The sequence below is a fragment of the Cololabis saira genome, chromosome 20, assembly GCF_033807715.1.
Source record: "Cololabis saira isolate AMF1-May2022 chromosome 20, fColSai1.1, whole genome shotgun sequence".
Classification (NCBI taxonomy): Eukaryota; Metazoa; Chordata; class Actinopteri; order Beloniformes; family Belonidae; genus Cololabis; species Cololabis saira.
This window is the reverse complement of record NC_084606.1, coordinates 27,311,556-27,331,322: the sequence shown is the minus strand read 5'-3', so window position 1 is coordinate 27,331,322 and position 19,767 is coordinate 27,311,556. Positions and strand designations below refer to the sequence as shown.

The following is a 19,767-nucleotide window of genomic DNA, read 5'->3' as shown; positions in this document are numbered from 1 at the left end:
AGAGCCCAAGACTCAATCATGAATTAACTTCGTCACATAGTTAATTATAACTAAGAGGTGCTAATTACAATGCACAGTTCACTAATTGTTAAGTATATATGTGTATAATTTGTGCAAAATTTGGGGTCAACTTTTGTTGATTTAAAATAAAGACTGAAAAAGATGTTTTGAGGTTTCTGCATTAATGCTTTTACTACATTTATGTACATTCATACAACCTCGGCTCGTACCATCACACTTTCTGCCCATTTTTGTTCCTAAAAGACCAAGCAAATAGCCGTCGATGTCATTTCTGAATTAACATTTATTTCACTGTATTACCGGCCCTGAACTACATCTGATGTGTCGCAGTCCTAAAAAACTGGAGAGGTGAGATATGACCTGATGGATTCATTAAACCACAAAACAAAACATAAATACCTAGGCTCGTAAATAAAGGGGAGAAAAACAGGTACATAACTTAAAACTAAAGAGCCACCTGTTCAGAATGGCATGTGGCTGATACGAGTAAAAAGTGACTGCCTTTAATTTTATTTCTATTGTAATATTTTTATAACTTTTATGCATCTTATGATAATTTTTCTATTCCGTGTTTTCACTTGATTTTAATTGTGAAGCACTTTGGTCAACCCTGGTTGTTTAAAAGTGCTACGCAAATAAAGTTTGTTTTTTGTTTTTTCCCCTCTCTGCTGGTTCAGTATTTTTACATCATGTTTCTGCGGGATATTTATGAACATTTAAAAGCACTTCATACATTTCAAAGGCTGTTATTGGCACATATATTCAATTTATAAGTTAAGCTAAGTTTTGACCCTTTAAAAACATCTGATAACCAAGTTGCACTTTCAGAGCAAAGGTTGGACGGACGCAGAGGAATTCTTAGTATTATTGGACAGAAGCGGGCACTTTTCTACCGTCCTTGACACCAGGTTGTTGTCTGAAAACCTTCACCTCACGTCTGTGCAGCAGCTGCTATGGTTGAGTTTGTTCTGTGATGTGGCGACACTGGCTTCCCAAGCTTTTTTCCTTGTATTTGATCCTCTCTCTCTCTGGCTCTGATGGTGAGGTGGACGTCCAAAGAGTTAACCATCTCTGATACCAGAAAACAATGGCTTGCTCTTGTAACGATCAGCCTGATCTTATTATTCAGTCAGAATCAGAGTGGCTTCAGCTGACTTGTACTAGTCAGCTGCTACACATCTGCTGCAACTTTACACATCAGTGTTTGAGACGAGCGCTCACCTCCATCTCCAAAGATCATTTTTAATTTTTTCATTGTTGAATCTCTTTCCCAATATTGTAACATCTTCTTGTATCCGTGAAATAGTTCACTGAGATCTACTTTCAGTGAGGTTAAGTTTAAAAAACAAAACAATAGTGCTATGAGAGGAATGTGGGACGGGTAGACGCTGCGGCTGTGGCAGGACAGAGTTGCAACTATTTTTTAAAAAGGCTTTTGCACAACTTTTAAGCTGAATGTGACAACCAGGCATTTACTTTAGGTACCAACAGACTGTACAGGTCCTGCCAGCAAACAGAACACAGAGATTCGTGCTAAATCTGCTGTGGTTTGTGATTTGCTGCCTTCGGAAAGAATATGTGGAAAAAGAAGGAAAAAAAAAACAAACAAACATGGAAATGATTTTCATTGTTTACAGTTAAACTCGGTCCAGTGATGAAAACAGAGGCTGCGGGTGAAGCCAAAGCAAGACGCTTAAGATTCATTCTGGGAGTTGTGTGTTGGTTTCCATATTTGCTGGACCAAGACTTCGTGTATTGTATTCATTTTATACAATTTAAAGTGATGAAAAAAAAAAAACAATTTAAAAGGTTTTAGGAGAGCTTAAACTTTTTGGTCTTTTTGTTAAACGTTACTCAACAGCCCTTTCAGACTTCAGACATACTTGACGTTAAAATGTGATCGGATCAATCCCTCAGGCTCCATGTACAATTCAAACAACCACATAACCTTTACCCAAAACAACAAATCCATCGTTATTTTCAATCACCAAAGTCTTGAAACAACGTGACGTAACTCGGACGTTTAAAAAAACAAAATGAAAAAAAGAAACTATCAATTACAAGTCAGAGAATGTTCACCCCCACCCCCCCCTCCTCCCTCCCAAAAGTGTTATTCAATGAAGGATGTGTAAAATATACTGTAAACCGGGGTGTGTACGATACATGCACCCAAAAAATGAAGAGAAAAATCACATGACCAACAGTTTTAGTGCATCGCCTAAGCTGTTGAGATCAGGACCAGACGACAAAGAGACAATGTGGACACAAATGTTCAAGACCACCTACACGCCCGTCCCCAGTGATCAGACCAGAATCTGTCCAGGAACGTGTTGAACCTTCAGCATTAGTGTTGACCACTTGTGATGGGATCTCCTGGAATGCATTTTAATACCAGGTCTGAGCAGGGTCCAAGATCTCACTTTAGTTTCATCTTATTGTGGGTTTTCACAGCACTAGTTTCTTTTTAAAACAATTGACGTCAACTTACAACTGAGCACAATAAACAAACTGTCAAGTGGACGCAAGTCTGGGCAGTGCAGCAATGCGGAAGAGAAATGTGAATAAAGTGAGTCAAACTGCCTGATTAGCAGCTGCTGAGGACGTTGACTTGAGCTAGAGGAGATCATCAAAGTTCAAAATTTATTTGATTTAAACTCTTCTCCATCAAACGTAACTTTAAGTCAGACTAAAACTTGGACTACTAGAAATTGGTATCTACAGCCACGGTGGGCTAATGTGAGAGATGGAGGAGCAAAGTGGGGCTGTCAGTGGGCTGCAGGGCTAAATACATGAAAACGAATAAAAAGAAAGGCTTGAAACACGTCTTAGCCGCTATTAATGCTTGCCAACGGGCATTTGACCAAGAACTGAGCACGCCAAATGGATGACCAGACGTCTCGCTGCAGCTTTGCTTCTTCTGTGTGGCTTTATAACTTCAGAAAACTGACGCCGAGAGTAATTTTGCTCAGCTCTATGAAGCTTTACCTAAAGAACAACAGAAAATGATACCTTTGTTGTTTTTTTTACTACAATGATCCCTGGAATAACTTGAAACTGACAAAAGAAATTGTTTACTGCAAAACCCTCAACTTAACATATTGTTGCACATTACTGAAATACTGCAACTCTCAGTGAGACCTGTTCACCTGTAGACGGGTATCTCGGTTCACTCCCCCTGACCAAACTGCTTCATCCGTCTCAGAATTAAAGGCGTTCTCCTCCAGACTGCATGTTTCAGCTTGTTCCCCTTCAGCTTGCTCCGCAGACGTTCAACAGGATTTAGATCAGGGATGATGTGCAGTCAGGCCACTTCAGAGTAGTCCCATGTTTTCTCATCCTTGACTGCGTTTACATGCAGTCAATAACCCTTTTAAAACCCGAATATTAGCAATAACCCGGTTTTGCACGGCCATGTAAACACCAATAACCCGAATTTGCTCATATTCAGGTTTTTAAAAACCCGAATATGACCCCTGGGTTACTCCTTTTAAAACCCGAATATTCCGTCATGAAAACGCCTAACGGAATATCCCAATCAAACGGAACAGGAATTTGTTTTCTGCACATGCTCTGTTCGCAAGGAATCCTGTTCTTTTGATTCCAGGATGTACTTATAAACATGGAGAAATGCAAGACCACGCCACAGTTTTGGAGTGAGGAGGAGACTAATCATTTGTAGAAGGTAGAAAGTACTGGGATAGCGAGATTTACAAGAAGGTGAGCGAAAAGTTGTGCGAAGCAGCATTTGTTTTGAATTTGGATACAGGAAGAAGAAGCGGAAATGACGGGAATTGCGTCATGATGTTCTCCGTGCGTCGCGGGTTTGATCCAGATATCCCAAATGATTAATTACCATGTAAACAGGGATAACCCTGTTTGCTCACGCATGTAAACGGAATATTCCAAATGTTTCAGTAACCGGAATATTAGCAATAACCCGAATTTTGACTGCATGTAAACGTAGTCCTTGTCATACTCCTCTATGACCACCAACCAAGCTTTCTCACACAGGGCAGCACATTTCTTTCGAGAATGCCAACCCTAACCCTAACGAAAAAACATAACAGAGCCTCCTCAATTTCTCACATCAACTGTAGTGCTTTGGTTTATTTTGTTTTGTTCAATGATTTATTTTGCATCTTCAAACATAGAGCTGATGTGACGTGCCAAAAAAGCTCCAGTTTTATCTCATCTGGCCAAAGGATATTCTCCCGTGGTGCATGTTTATTCTGGGGACCCCGTGATACCACACAGCAGAATGACTACACAGTCAAACAATTTATTATCATCATCTTTTCTACTGGCACCAATGATTCAGTAGTGTGTTTAAATGATTCTGTTGAACCACAATCCTAAAAACAATGTCTCATTTGTAGTAAATTATGTTTTATTATTACTTTTGTCAGTTTCAAGTTATTTCAGTGGCTTCTGTGGGGTTTTTTTTTTACTGGATGGGTCCCTGCACATTTGTCCACGTGTGTAGAGAATTTATGGAAATTTACTTTTATTTATAAATAAAATATATACACATTCACAAACACACACAGACATATATATATATATAAACACACAGTATTTTTGAATTTTCTAAAGCAGTTTGTTTGTTGGAGGAAGTTTTGATTATGTCCGTGGCTTAAATAAGGTCCAGAAATCTGGTCATCTTTTAATACTTTCAACACGTTTTCAGGTCCCACATTTTCAAAGCCACTCTAGTAGCCGACGCTGCATCATCAGAAATGTTTTTAATGCAACACATGAATGCAAAATAAAGACTAAATAGGATTATTGAACACAAAGAAATGTGCTGGTCATCCCTGACGTGAGTTGTTGCATTCATAAGTACGTGTTGTCTGAACCATAAGAGTTTTCTTAAATTCAAACAAACCATTACAACGCGCTCCCGTCCTCTGGCCAAAAAACAAGAGCAAAGTCCACTCACAATCAGGGAAGCTTGGTCAGAATCACATTTGTGCACAACAACACATATGCAAATCAAAGCTAAATATAATCTTTAGGAATCCTGAGGAATTGAAGAAAGTGCTGACAGTAAACAACGTAATCTGCATCATCCTGAGCGTCTAAAACAGTCCTGGCAACTGTAGCTTCATCCTGTAATGCCAAGCAGAAACAAGAGTTTTTGACTGATGGTCTTACAGATCTGTGACTGCCACTATTTCACTGCTGACAGATGTCAGCTGACTTTGGTCAAATATTAACTGGTTTTGTCTCAGTAACTCTGTACTTATACTCAAACAGCCCATTTCAAATCAAAAGCAGCCGGGGGGTAGGGGGTAAATAAACCCAACAAATGGAAAAGAAACAGATGAGACTGCATGTGAGCTGTTGTTATTGGGTCTGCAGAATCAAAGGAGGAAACCAGAGATGGATCTACGGTACATCCTTTAAGAAGTCATCAAAAAAAGAAAAGAGAGCTCTGTCTAATGCATAGTCTTTGCATGTGTGCACTTTGATGGAGCTGCTGCCTAATTCCACTGTACATGTACATTGATAATAAAGGCTTTCTATTCTATTCTATTCTATTCTAATGAACATGAGCTGCGTCAGAGACGTCTGCGCTCATGCAATCCTGGGAACCACACGGTATTGATTACAGAAAAGAAAGCCAGACTCCAGGCACATTCGCAGAATGCACTTATATCTTTAAGATTTTTATGGCGTTTCTTGGGACAAAGGCTGATATTCGGCACCTACCACGGGCCTTGCTGGGTTAAAACTGAAGTTTCATTTATTTATGTCTTATTTTTTCTATTGAATGAATCAGTGCTGTTTCAGCTTGGCTTAAAAAAATCTTTGGCAGTGTAAAAAAAATAACATCAGATAAAATAATTCAACAAGAAAACTCAACAAGTTGGAGCCCCGTGGCAAAAATACCGCTGGTCTTTTCAGGAGGTCATGTTATACACCCACTAGGGCGCAGGAATGTGACCTCTGACTTTTGCTGAGTCCAAGAAAATTAGTGGGATCATGGGGTTATTCTCGTTTTAGATGTGAGCAAGTTCATGGCAGCACATTTAACTTGTAGTTTATGTTCTTTTCTTTGAAAGATACCAATGGTGTTTAGGAACCTGTTCTTTCAGCCCTGTTGCTTTCGTTGCCGTGAGACACAAAGCTCCACGTTCTTCCTGGCAGCAAATACAACCAGGGCCTCGGTGAAAGAATCTGGCTGAAACTATTCATTCAGATCCAGAATATTGTGAACCAGCTGCAGGCTCCTCATTGTTGCAAACGTCTGGACTTGAACCAGTTTTCAGTCTGTGACTGAAGTAGGCCAATAAGCATCATGATTATAATAACTTTACCCTGCAACTTCTTCCTCATCCTCAATTCTTAGAAATATGTTGTGTGTGAGGCCATTTTCCTGCCACATGTACTCAGTGACCTCCTCAGGCATAGCAACACACACATCCCTCAAGTCAGACTTAATAACCGTCGCTGTATATCAGTCAGCTGTTCTCTGTGACGTGTCCCTCTCTCTGAACTTCTCTCTGAAGTTAACGGTTACCGGGGCAACTTTTGCATCACCCTGGGAAACTTTTTCTTTTTAAACATTGGTCATCTCTGGTTCACACATTAACTTCACAAAAGGCCAAAGTTCTTAGAAAACTGATACGACACACAAATGCGCATCATGGATGGCACAACTTCACCTTTGACTTACATGGCGAAGCAGGAAACAAATATGCCGTCTGTCTACCTGGCGGCGTTGAGCAATAACACCATACACGTCAAATTCAACGATTGAACGAGTAAACGAACATACATTTCTGGGAATTGCCATAGACAGTAGACTGAGCTGGAAACTACATATCAATAACACAAAAACAAAAATCTCTAAATCAATTGCTATATTATACAAAATGAAACACATACTGAACAGCAATACACTCCACATACTGTACGGCTCCCTCATACTTCCATACTCAACTTATTGTGTGGAATTATGGGGGAACACCTACAAAACAAACATCAAACCACTATACATGCTGCTGATGAAGAATTTTGACAGCTTGGCCCCCTGCAGGGGGAGGTCGCCCCAGTCCTACCTCCTGCAGGGCTTTGAACTGGACTCAAGACCTTTTGAGGAAGCTACAACTTGCTACTCAACTTCCTACCCCCCGGGCAGATCCCGACACCTGGAAGTTGGTTCAAACAGACAGGAATCAAGAGAGCACCCCATGGGGTGATTTGGAGGTCTGTGTCAGTCATGCCAAATGTCTGATAATGACATTTGGCCCGATTCACATCCGACTGTAAATTACCTTTTGTCTCTTGCCTGATTAGTGTATTCCTGCATTTGTTAAACTCCTTGTTGTATAAGAATCTGATTACAACCTCACTCGAGGTCAGCATTTCTACCAGACCTCTGGCCTGTGTAGACACGCTCACCGCCGGCTCAATAAAACCTCATAAAAAACCACAAAGCGGACTTCTGAACTGGTTTGATAAATTCCACAACAATTTGGCGCCGTGACCCGGATGACAATAGACCTTCGATGGAAACTCCTGTTCCAGAACAACGGCGCAATCAGCGACTCTATCTAAAATTTTAGAGGTTAAGGGATCCACTTACAAAATCCCAAATTATTGTTGCTGAGTTGTTGTCGAAAGTCTGTGAATTGGAGTGCCGGAGAATGGTTGACGTCATCCTGAGATTTTAGGTAAGTCCGCTGTGTGGTTGTGAAGGTTATTTTATTATTTTGTGTTATTGGGAACGTTATTGTAGAGATGTTTTTAGGAACGCTGGCAATTTCATAACACTTGAATTTGATTGTGTTGTGAGAATGTTCTGCTTCTCCTGCCTTAAGAATCTGACTCGCTCTTCTAAAAAAAAGGTTTAATATCTCAGGTAACATTAAAGAGAGAAATGGCCAAGAGCGCCATGGTTGGTCTGGTACCAATAAAAGATAGTCCAGGGGGACTATTCTTATGCATATGCAGGACGTGGGGTCCGTAAGTGTTGGAACACTGATATATTTGTGAGAAATAGACATAATGTATGTAGAGAAACTGTTTTATTTTATAAGTCGGGATGACACGCTCTCCCAAAATGAGGTATATTTCATTTCTGCAAGAATCGACTTGCTCTTCTTGCACCAACAGGAATGATTTGTATGCTCTGTCAAGTGAAGTTTTTCAGTTCTTTAAATACATGTATGGTAATCACGGTACCGATAGTTTTATTTGTTAGTTTTGTTTGTTACTCAGTTAGTATTAAATATTGTTAAAATAACTAAAAAGCACTTCAAACTCCCTCAGATTTTTGGAGGGATGAAGGTAGACGCCGTAATGCAGAATCTCAAATAGCTTCGCTTACTGATCAAAATAAAAAGCTGATGGCTAGAAGGATTTAAAAACACAACGCAGACGAAAAAGAAATTAGAGAACCAGTTAAATGATAAAATCAAAACCTTTATCCGATGAAACTGATTAAAGAATCAAATGACGATGACACTTCTGATGACGACTGGATTTTACAAAAATCCAAGATCTGTTGCCTACAAAATTTGGAGCCAAATAATGGTAAGAGATTTTAAATTAATAAACAAAATGGCTAGAGGAAACAGCGGTTAAACTAACTTTGCCACATGATTTGAAAAGTAAAGTACTTGATGCGCAAAGTACTTGATGCTTGTAGAATTCCCTTTTAATCCCACAGCTGTTGCCAAAATCACACCAGAGCAAGCTCAGACTTTTTTTCACAGTATTTATTGCCTTAACAGTTCAAAGGGAAAATTGATAATCCCAGGGAACTTTATGCTAAAACAATTTTGACAGCAAAAGAGAATTGTGGTCTGTCACGAGATCAGATTGATGGATTCCCTCCAGGGTACATGCAAAATATATATTTGCTAATTGCCCTCCACAAAGGGTAGGCCTGGATAACGCAAAAAAAGAATCTGAAATGTATGAAAATACTAATGTCTTTTTCAAAAGTGTTTCCTACACAGGTTGAGCGCTGAGAGGAGGCGCAGAGGAAACAGCCAATGATCGGCTCCCATTGGGGTGAGCCAAATCAGAGCATCCCAATTTACATAATCGTATCCTGCCTATGGTAACTTCATCATGGAAGTGCATGGAAATCTGTCTGTGGCCTACTATAACGTCTCTGAATGCATGTATAACTAATCTCTAACTAGAGGTGTCAAGTAACGAAGTACAAATACCTCATTACCTTACTTAAGTAGAACTTTTGGTTGTGTATGCTTCACAGGAGTAATTATTTTTTAGACGGTTTTTACTTTTACTCCTTACATTTTCACGCAATTATCTTTACTTTTTACTCCTTACGTTTTAAAAACAGCCTCCTTACTCTACTTCATTTCGGCCTTTAAAAAAAACTATCCAGTTAAATTGTGCCATCCGGATAGAGTGAATTTGGTTGTGGTTGGATGAGAAGTATAAACATATTTGGTTTGTACGTGTCTGGTCTCTGAAACACATGTTAATGCTCAATAATGCACATATATGGTTCTTTAATATATTTGCATTATACTAAGATGCATTCATTTTCAATGGCTTTTAGCCTTAATGGTTTTTCCCCGCTTATATTACTTTTACTTTTATACTTTAAGTACTTTTGAAACCAGTACTTTATACTTTTACTTGAGAAAAATAAAAATAAATACATTTTGAGTTGATACTTCAACTTCTACAATACTTCAACTTCTACAGGAGTATTTTTGAACTCTAATATCTATACTTCTACCTGAGTAATGAATGAGAATACTTTTGACACCTCTGTCTTTAACACTCGTCCTGACTTTTCCTGTTTTCCTCACTGACGGCTCTGCTTATAAAAATGGAATACCATACGCAGGTTATACAATTTGTGATAATTCTTAATTGTTGAAAGCGCCCCCCTCTCCAGCTCCACCCAAGTAGATGAAACTATATACTGATCAAAAGGTAAAACTGTTACAATCTATACAGATTCCAGATATGCTTTTGGTTGTGTATATTGTATCTTATAGATTTTATATATTGTGGGCGAACCGAGCATTTATCGCATCCTCGGAGATAAATGTGGTTAATTGATTGGTGAACTGTTACAAGCCTGTCAACTACCTTCATCTATTGCTTTGTTAAATGTGAAGCCCACACCCAGTCCAACCCTGTTTTCACTAGGCAATGCTTCAGCTGACCATGCAGCAAAAGAAACTGCCAAATTTGGCTTACCTGTCTATGTAAAACTTTGCCCTTCTATACCCGCTAACGACCTGGTTTCTCCTAATGATGTAGCTCTCCTACAAGAAGACTACTGAGGTGAAGGAAAAACGGATTGTAGCATTCCCATGGTTGTAAAAATGTAAATAATTTGTGGGTCAGCAACGACGGCCGCGTTGTTGCACCAACATCCTTGTACACGTGAATAGTTGATCACAGTTGGCAATCACAAGCCCCTTTCACACAGAGATTCCGCAATATTGGTGTAAAGAAGTCCTGCCAATACGCCGCCTATGTTGGTTCACACAGAACCATACAACGCCGGCATAACGCCGCTCCCGTCTGTAAATTCACACAGCATGCCGGCGTTCCGCAATCAGAGGCGTGACGACAGCGTCAGCGTCTAGTGGCATGCCGGCATGCCGGCTGTGTCATTCACACAGACCCCGTTTCGGCTCTGTGACTACCTCCGCTGCCGGCTTATTGGTGGGGCCACTTCGCCCCCCCATTCCGCCTCCGTGACTTTCACACAGAACAGCGAGGCGGCTTAAAGGCGCAACGTTCCCGCCTCGAACTGGCTGTGTGAAAGGGGCTACAGATGAGAAAAAGGGGGAATGTGTCAGATAGTGTTGAAAGACTGATAAGCTCCAAGATTTGCATCCTATAAAAATATTGCAAACATTATCAACACTTCCCCCCACCGTGATTTTTTTTGAAGCTCTGCAAATAGACATTATGTGAGGGATATGAAATTATTCTTGTATGAAAATGTTCATGTATGAAAATGTTTTTGTATGTGCAGAGAATTTTAAACTGGACTTAAATGGACAATGTTGACACCTGTTAAAACCCATTAGGAAGCACAAAACTCACGCTTCATGAAAGGATTATGGGTAGACCTATGACCATACCAAGCAATTCAGTTCTGTATATATGAAGAAGATGGACTTCCATGCCATGGATGAATCCATGATATCATTCTGTTGTACTCTAAACTTTTGCTGTCCAGTCAATCCACAGACAAGTAAAAGCTGTCCAGTCTCCTCCTAGTCACAAACCGTGCCATAACCTCCAACCCGGCAACTGGGTCTGTGTCAGGGAGTTCCGACGGAAAAACGCCCTGAAACCTCGCTGGTCTAAACCTCAACACGTCCTGCTCACCACCAACACCGCCGTCAAGTGTGAGGGGCGTCTAACCTGGTTCCACGCATCCCACTGCAAGAACACAACTCCTCGACCATGCAGCGGAAACCAGCCGATTCCTTCTTCTTCCTGCCCGGAAGTAGCTGAGCTCCAGCACCTGGGACCTCTGCAGAGGAGCAGGGGAGCAGGGGAGCAGGGGAGCAAAGGAGCAGCACAGGCCAAACTGTGACTCCACATGCTCTCCTTCTGAAGAACCGCTTGTTAAGCCTAAAACCAGCCAAAATCCACTATTATAGCTACCTTGCTACAATGGTTAATCGCTGTTCCATACCTCTACCAAAGGATGTTTACTGGATTTGTGGCGTGAAGGCTTGTGAATATCTTCCAAACGGTTGGTCTGGAATATGTGGTCTGGGCCATGCGGTACCAGCCATGAGAATCGTTCACATTGTTAGAAGAGAATTGTACACACACACACAAACACCATGGACAAGATTTTTTGGTGCCCTCGTTCCAAATTACGGAGTCATGGCAGCTTTGGAACAGATAAGATATTTATCCCATGCAGTTGAAGATTAGCCAACACCACTGCAAAAGACATGCCTATGCTCTCACAAGAAATGACTGCTTTAGGGATGATGGATTTATTAGCTTCTCAAGGGGGAACTTGTGCTGTCATTAAAACTGAATGTTGTACATTTATACCCGCAATGCCACAGTCCAAGAAATAACGCATCACTTGAAAGACATTGCTAAAACGTTACATACAACTGTCGCAACTAGTTTTTTGATTGCTTTAAAGAACAGTTAGGACACGTTGGTTACTTGATATTTGAATTTGTTTTGTTGGCTTGTTGTTATTTGACTTCTGATCACATGTTTAAGGTTCACTTGCAAAATACTCCACTGTAATTCAACAAAAAGAAAAAAAAAAAAAAAAAATTGTGAATTGATGAAGAATTTTGACAGCTTGGCCCCCTGCAGGGGGAGGTCGCCCCAGTCCTACCTCCTGCAGGGCTTTGAACTGGACTCAAGACCTTTTGAGGAAGCTACAACTTGCTACTCAACTTCCTACCCCCCGGGCAGATCCCGACACCTGGAAGTTGGTTCAAACAGACAGGAATCAAGAGAGCACCCCATGGGGTGATTTGGAGGTCTGTGTCAGTCATGCCAAATGTCTGATAATGACATTTGGCCCGATTCACATCCGACTGTAAATTACCTTTTGTCTCTTGCCTGATTAGTGTATTCCTGCATTTGTTAAACTCCTTGTTGTATAAGAATCTGATTACAACCTCACTCGAGGTCAGCATTTCTACCAGACCTCTGGCCTGTGTAGACACGCTCACCGCCGGCTCAATAAAACCTCATAAAAAACCACAAAGCGGACTTCTGAACTGGTTTGATAAATTCCACAACACTGCAAAAGAAAGCAATACGAATTATAAACCATGCAGACTACCTGGCTCCAACCAACCCACTCTTTATTAAAACAAACACCCTAAAATTGGAGGACCTAGTGGACATTAATACAGTTTTAACACACAATAATATACTCCCACCCTGCATGCAGGAGCTAGTTGAAATTAGGGAGTCTAAATATCAACTTAGGGGGTCATGTATCTTTAAGAAAATGGGTGTACGGACCAATACGAAGAACAACTGTGTATCAATAAAGGGGGTCCAGCTATGGAATCATTTAGAAAATGAACTAAAACTATGCACTACTGTAACCAAATTCAAAAATAAATAAAATAAGTTTAAAAATAAAATATTAAATAAATATAAAACATTGATATGATAATATTATAATAAATACCATGATAGTAGCATATTGAAGCAAGTGTTTGCTCGACCGCTCACCGCGGCCGTTTAGCCGAGGAGTTGGTGAAGCAGCACCACATCATACCAGGTGCCCTGTAAGCCACTTAAATAAATAAATTAATTAATTTTTTACACACCCTACTCTTAACCTCTGCTCTCCGCGCTGCACAGTCTCTTGCCAAGAACCACTTAATGTATCACTCCTTGCAATTTATAGTATGTTTTTTGTTTTGTTTTCATATTTGTTTTTTTTTGTCTTTGCTTGTTTGCTTGTTACTTGTCCAATACATCCATTCTTTTTCAATGTTTGAATCCAAATTATTAGTTTTGTTTTGTATAAAACCTCCTGAGTCGAGGTTCATAAAAGGGTAGGCATAATAAGCCTTGGCTTCAGCCTATACCTTTTCTGTGCCATTTAATATATTGGACCTTTTTTTTTTATGTTGTATTATGTTGTATCCAAATGGACCGAAATAAAAAACTCAAAATAAATAAATAAAAATTATTCAGCCCCAAAGCTTTAAAGAAGTATTGATGCTGCAGACTTGAGTTTAGTTTTTTTTTTATTACAGACCATCAAAGATGGCACACGCAAAAATATGCTTATATATTCATATCAATGTGTATTTGGATGAAAAGTTAAAAGAGTGGAAAACAGTATAGAGGTACGAAGAAATATCAAGCAGCAAATCTGCTGCAGATCTGCACACCTCCAAGTTAACGTTGTTGACTGGTTTCTAGTCTAGTAACCACATGGAGACATCCATCCCAGCCACATCTACACAAGTTATGCTGCACACGCTCACAACCAATCCCGTAAACAAACAAGCTCCCACAGTAACCGCTAATTATGAGGCATCTAGTCATTCACCAGGAGCCTCAGACACACCTTCTGTAGGCAACAATTATGTAACACACACACACACACACACACACACTCCACTAGTTTCACTGCCCTTGCAGGTGCAGTAATCAAAACACCTTTGTCAGTTGGTGTGTAATCTCTCGGCAATCACCCGTTCAACTGGACACTATCTGGACTTTACGCCAGCGAGACAGTAGGGTTAAACATTTGCACTCATGTGATATACTTATCTGATGTACCCCGGTGTAGTTCCCCACTAAAGCCAAGGAGAATATAAGAGCTGCAGCAACAAATCGATGTATTAAACAGCACTTGAAAGGTGCTGCTGTTGCTCTGCCTGGTTGTGTGTGTGAATGACCCTGAGCTGGAACCATGAGGCTTTTGCATTGCATCTCTGTTGCAACACAGGCAAAACAAAAGGGGCGAGGAGCTTTGTGTCTCTCACCAAAGACTCCCCCGATACAAAGCTGGCTTGATGTGTGTAAATCATACACCTATACACCGCTGAGAGGCCTTAAGTCACTCAGCACGAGTTTCCAAAGAGGATAACAAGGATGAATTTGTGGGTGGGAATGCCATCCACAAAAATCTCTCTCCGCAGAGAGGGCTTAACTGGGGCAACGTACTTTTACATCAATTTAAAAGATTCCTGGAGATGCTATTTTTATAAGACATGGACAAGATGGATGCACACTTAATCCAATGCTCGCTTTCTTCCCATCTTCCTCCAGCTCCTGCAACTGAGTCTGTCCCACCTGCTTCTGACCGCACAGGCAGACATGATGAATGTCTGCGTGCAAACTGGGACAAAACAGATCAGGGGCTCTTTACAGACCAGTCCTTGTGAAAATGCAGAAAGCTATTTCAAGTGCGAATCCACGTTCCCTTTAAACATGAAAGCAACTTTAGATTCAACTTCTGCATAAAAATGTGGTCTGTTTGGTCTCATAAAAGGTTGGAATATGGAGCTTTCTGACACAAAATACTTATAGGTCAAATATATTCTAAATCACTCTACTAAGAAAATAAAGTAACTTAATTTGAGTTTAAAACAACAGTTTGATCTGTGGTACACTGAAATATCAGTCTTGACTTTCACCGTCACTCAGCACTAACTATTTTACCAGCTGTGTCAACAAGATGCTCCATCCTCCTCCTGCTGCTCTCCATCTTGGATATACAATATCCTGGAAACACAAGATTCCTCACAAAACTCTTAGTTGTTGTAATGTTGCTTAACATCTTTCCTATGTCACCGACCCACAGCAGCTTAACAGAAGCCTACTCATCCTGTTATTTAGTTTGTGAGGACTATCAAGGACATTCGGGCTTTTCAGCTTTTCAAGGAGCTGTATATGTTTTGTGTTTGTAACCTATATTCTGTAATGGGAATCATGAAAATAACATTTTATCAGATAAAGTTCTTCAGTGTTTACATAAACCACAATTTATTCCCTTAAAGAGTCCCCCCGTCCACATAAGAAAGTGTTTAAAGAAATGTTCATCTTTTGATTTGTAATTGCAAAGAAAGGTGATATGCAGAATTCATCCCTGCATTTTCTGACTGACTGAGATGATGTTTCTCTGTATCAACTTGCTATATTGCATTTTTAATACTAATAGAATTTTTTTTTTTTTTTTTACATTTTCCACTGAAAATTAGCCTCAGAACTTAACCTGTCTACTTCCTATTTTCTATAGTTTATCTTAATACATCTGGATTATTTTAAATAAATAAAATGTTGGTCTTTTTTTACTTATAACTTTCAGTTTAAAAAGGGCAAACTTTTTAAAGTAGCCATATTATGCCTATACATGTTTTCTGATTTAACAACAGTGTTATGATGAATTAGCATCTTAGATGTGACCAGAGTCTCTAAAAGTATATAAAAATATGTTAACTTACAATAATCCTGTAAAAAAAAAAAGAAAAGAATAAAAAAAAGTATTTTTAATTTCAAAGCGATGAAAACACCTCGTTTTGGAATGTTTTTTCCTAACATAATCTCTCTATGACATCACAGAGGCAGAATTTCTCTGCATGGTCTTATTGTAGGTGGGTGTTTTCCAGTGCTGGTCCCGAGGGCCCCCTGTCCTGCATGTGCTTCAACACACCTGATTCTAATTAGCTCATTAGCTCATCATCAAGGTCTGCACAACTCTGTTGATGACACAGCTCCTTGCATCACGGTGTGCTGAAGCAGGGTAGCATAAAACATGCAGGACAGGGACCAGGACCATGATTGGGAAACACTGCTGTAGGTGATGATGTGTATCCAAAAAACTTTTAAAAGCAGACATTTACGACGGCATAGACAAGACAGGAAGTATTTGACGCAGCACAGCCACTTAAAGAACCGGCTACGTATTTGCACATGTACCTGTATTTCACACCTAGCATATTTATTTTACTTGCCATATTTTAATCCTGCATGCCCTCCTAATTATCTTTAATGTTGTCCTCATTTTATTTGATCTTTTATTCTTTTTACTTTTTTCATTATTCATTATTTGCACCATTACACCAGAGAAATGTCCTAATCTGTGAACCTGTTTCACTGACACTGGAAATTAAGTCATTCTGATTCTAATTCTTCACCCCGGTGGATGTAGTAATGTTTCTAACGAAGCATTAGGCATTTGTTTGTAGGATGTTATGTAAACTGTGTAACGATGGCAAATGGCATCTGTGTGCATTTTGGTATAAATATGAGTACAAGGACCAAGTGGATGCACTCATGAGCCTTTAGCTTTGCCCACCGGCAAGTCTCTAATAATTCAAACAATCCAAAAAACTGCTGAGTTAAATCTGCTGGCACTTTATTTTAAGTGTAAGAAAAAAAGAAGAAAGCTTTAGGTACATATAGTGCGGTGCATGAAGGGGGTTGTGTTTTTAAATGACTCTTCAGTTGTACCTTTTTGTCAGAAAGAGTATATGGTCTATCACTCATTCTTCCAGGGAATGAGAGGTATTGCAGTTGGAAAAGGGACACAATACCCAGCCTGGCAGAGAGTGGTGTTAGGGCTAAATCTTTGAACCCACATTCAAAGATGTTTTTTTCAACCAATCACTTTTTTACGACGGCTGTGTTTTTACTTTAATGCCATTTCCACGTAAAATGATATCTCACAGCACAGCTGAGCGTGCTGCTGCCGGCGACTTGGGCGAGCAGACAGAGACAGGTGGAGGAGAAGCCCCACCCTATGTAAGTCACATCGTGGCTAACCTCTCCATCTCTTTTCCTCTTGAACAACCTGTTTGAGGTCTTGCATGTTTGTTTGACATTTTCTTTGTGTAACAAACAATTTATCCCTAGGAAGAAACACTAATTCCTGTCAGTACAAGTTCTACATTGCTACAATTGTATGCAAAGTTGTCTTTTCCATTTCTGAAAAGTCCAAGGCCTTAATTTTTGTAAGTGTGTGTTACCAACTCAGACTTCAGACGTTTATTGTCATTGTACGAGGCATACAGTAAAATTAAAGCAGCATGGAGTGGTGTTTTCCTTCAAAATTTGAAGTAAAAAAAAAAGTAGAATAAGTATAAAATAAAATAGTACAAAATATGTACTATTTTGTACTATCAGGGTGTCTAGACTCTCTTTTAGAGATAGGATAAAAAGCTCCACCATCCAGTAAGGACTCGGAATAAAATCAGTGTTAGAGAGGAGCCGGGGGAGGTGATTGGACGCCTCCTTAGGAAGGTGTTTTGGGAAAGTCCAATGAGGCAGAGGCCACAGGACAGACCCAGGACACACTAGAGGTATTACGCCTCTCAGCTGGCTTGGGAGCGTTTCAGCGTTCCCCTGTAAAGCAGGAGGAGACTGCTTCTTGCAGAAAACAAAAGCAATCGATAACCTATCATTGTTGGTTGGATTCTGTGTTGTATGGATTAAGACAGACAACACAGATTCCACCAGGCTTTCCTGTGCTTTGGGATGGGACAGCTGCTCAGCATGAACCACGGTTTCAGTACAGAACAGTATAAAGACCACAGGGATTGAAGGTGGGAATAACGAAAGCGAAAAAATTCAGCTACTCTAAGCCAGTGAGAAAAATGATCCATATACAAAGCTTCCATTTATGCTTGGCTTAAGACAAAATAAGGATCTTATGTAGACTGCAGGTTTCTACATGTAAACAGTCACTTTTTCCTTCTTTACACCAGCTAAAATGGAAAGTCGCTCCTTATGGGAGAGGGAATTTTCATTTACATGCTTTTTTCTAAGTGCTTTAGTCGTGCAGGTGCCGCCACCACGCAAGGATAGCAAGGATCACTGAATTTTGTTTTTGTTGTTTGTTTTGGGGTTTTTATTTTCATTTTGATGGCAGCTGCATTGGAGTCTATGGTGTCTATGGCCTAGCGACTCCAGCAAGGAGTAGCTGCAGCCTGGGATGCTGCTCCTTGTCCTCATTTTAGATGTCGACAATCCTGGTTTCGCATGTCATTTTGTCAGAAGTGATATCTGAAACGAGGATGAATGCATGGAATTTGATCAAAGCTAGTTTGAAATGATGATAATCAGCATCCGAGGCTATAGCACAACTATCAGATTTGTTTCTTCCTCCTAATCTGCATCTTTAGGGGATTGGCGCAAGATCTGGCTTCAACAACAGTCTTTGGAAACCTATAGGATCACATGAGGGTTTGTCCAGTTCTTTTTATATGAGTAGGCATGAGTACCGTGGCTCTCAGAGAGCAAAAACTAAAGTTTTATTGGGTTAATCTAAATGGACTGACGTTGTCAACACAACAGACCTGATTTTATTTCAATCTATTGTGATGATCTACCTGCTCTCGTGTCTGATTCTAAGACAGTCCTATGATAAATAATGTTGTTCTTAAGTTACTAAAGTAGAATAGTTAAAAGACAAAACTCTAGGAAAAGGAGCATAAGAGAAGAAATACACACTTTATCATTTACATAGGAAACACAGGTTGAAACAGGTTGAAAATGTTATATGCACTGGGATAGACACTAAATTTTAGTTTTAAAGGTTTAGTTACAGTCCTGAACAAGTTTTCTTTGGTGCAGGCAGACACAGGTCTCAGATGCCCTTGACTAACTGTGTAGTTACAACAGTTGTGATAACTACTCTTGCAACATCTGACCACGTTGGCAGCAAGACACCAGCAAGTCAACTCATCTAACCTCTCTGTCACTTAGGCAAGTGCATCCATCCATTCATTCATGCACCCTCACTCACTCACTCACGCGTTGGTACTCACATGCTGGTGGTTTTGTCGGTGACAGCAAGTGATGTGAATCCACTGCCGAGTAACCGGACACCGAGTGTAGACAGCAGACAATCACAGCGTGTTTATAGATGCGCCTCCGCTTCCGCAAACACACTCAGCCGGCTGGAGGAGGACGAGGGAGATAGGTGGGTTTATGAATGCAAACATTCACCAAGCATGCACACACTGCTACCAGTCTACCGCGGCTAACGAAGCTAGCAGCTGGCAGTCTCTGTGTGGCGGATATAGTACTTCCACTGCGCCTGCTTTCTGCATAATCTCTCTCCTCCTCGCCCTCGCTGCTTTCATCCTCCCCTCTCTGACGTGACGCGGGCGGACACGCCCATCCCGACTCTCGGCCAATCACAGCGGAGCATGGCAGCACGCGGGGAGCAGCAGTGTTTTAAATAAACACTTTTTATTTTAACTCCTTATTGACAACATACGTCAATCATATAGAAGAAGCACATCTCAATTCAATTCAATGTAT

The 19,767-nt window shown here is 40.3% G+C and overlaps 1 protein-coding gene across 1 annotated transcript in view; it reads right to left on the bottom strand.

Moving 5' to 3' along the window:
- LOC133419939 (pyruvate carboxylase, mitochondrial-like) overlaps positions 1 to 19,543 on the bottom strand; it is a 290,321-nt gene extending 270,778 nt beyond the window's left edge. Inside the window, exon 1 of the mRNA XM_061709419.1 lies at positions 19,269 to 19,543. Within this exon, the coding sequence (XP_061565403.1) occupies positions 19,269 to 19,270 (2 nt within the window). The 5' untranslated portion in view covers positions 19,271 to 19,543. The remainder of the gene's footprint in view (positions 1 to 19,268) is intronic.
- Between the last annotated feature and the right edge of the window lie 224 nt (positions 19,544 to 19,767).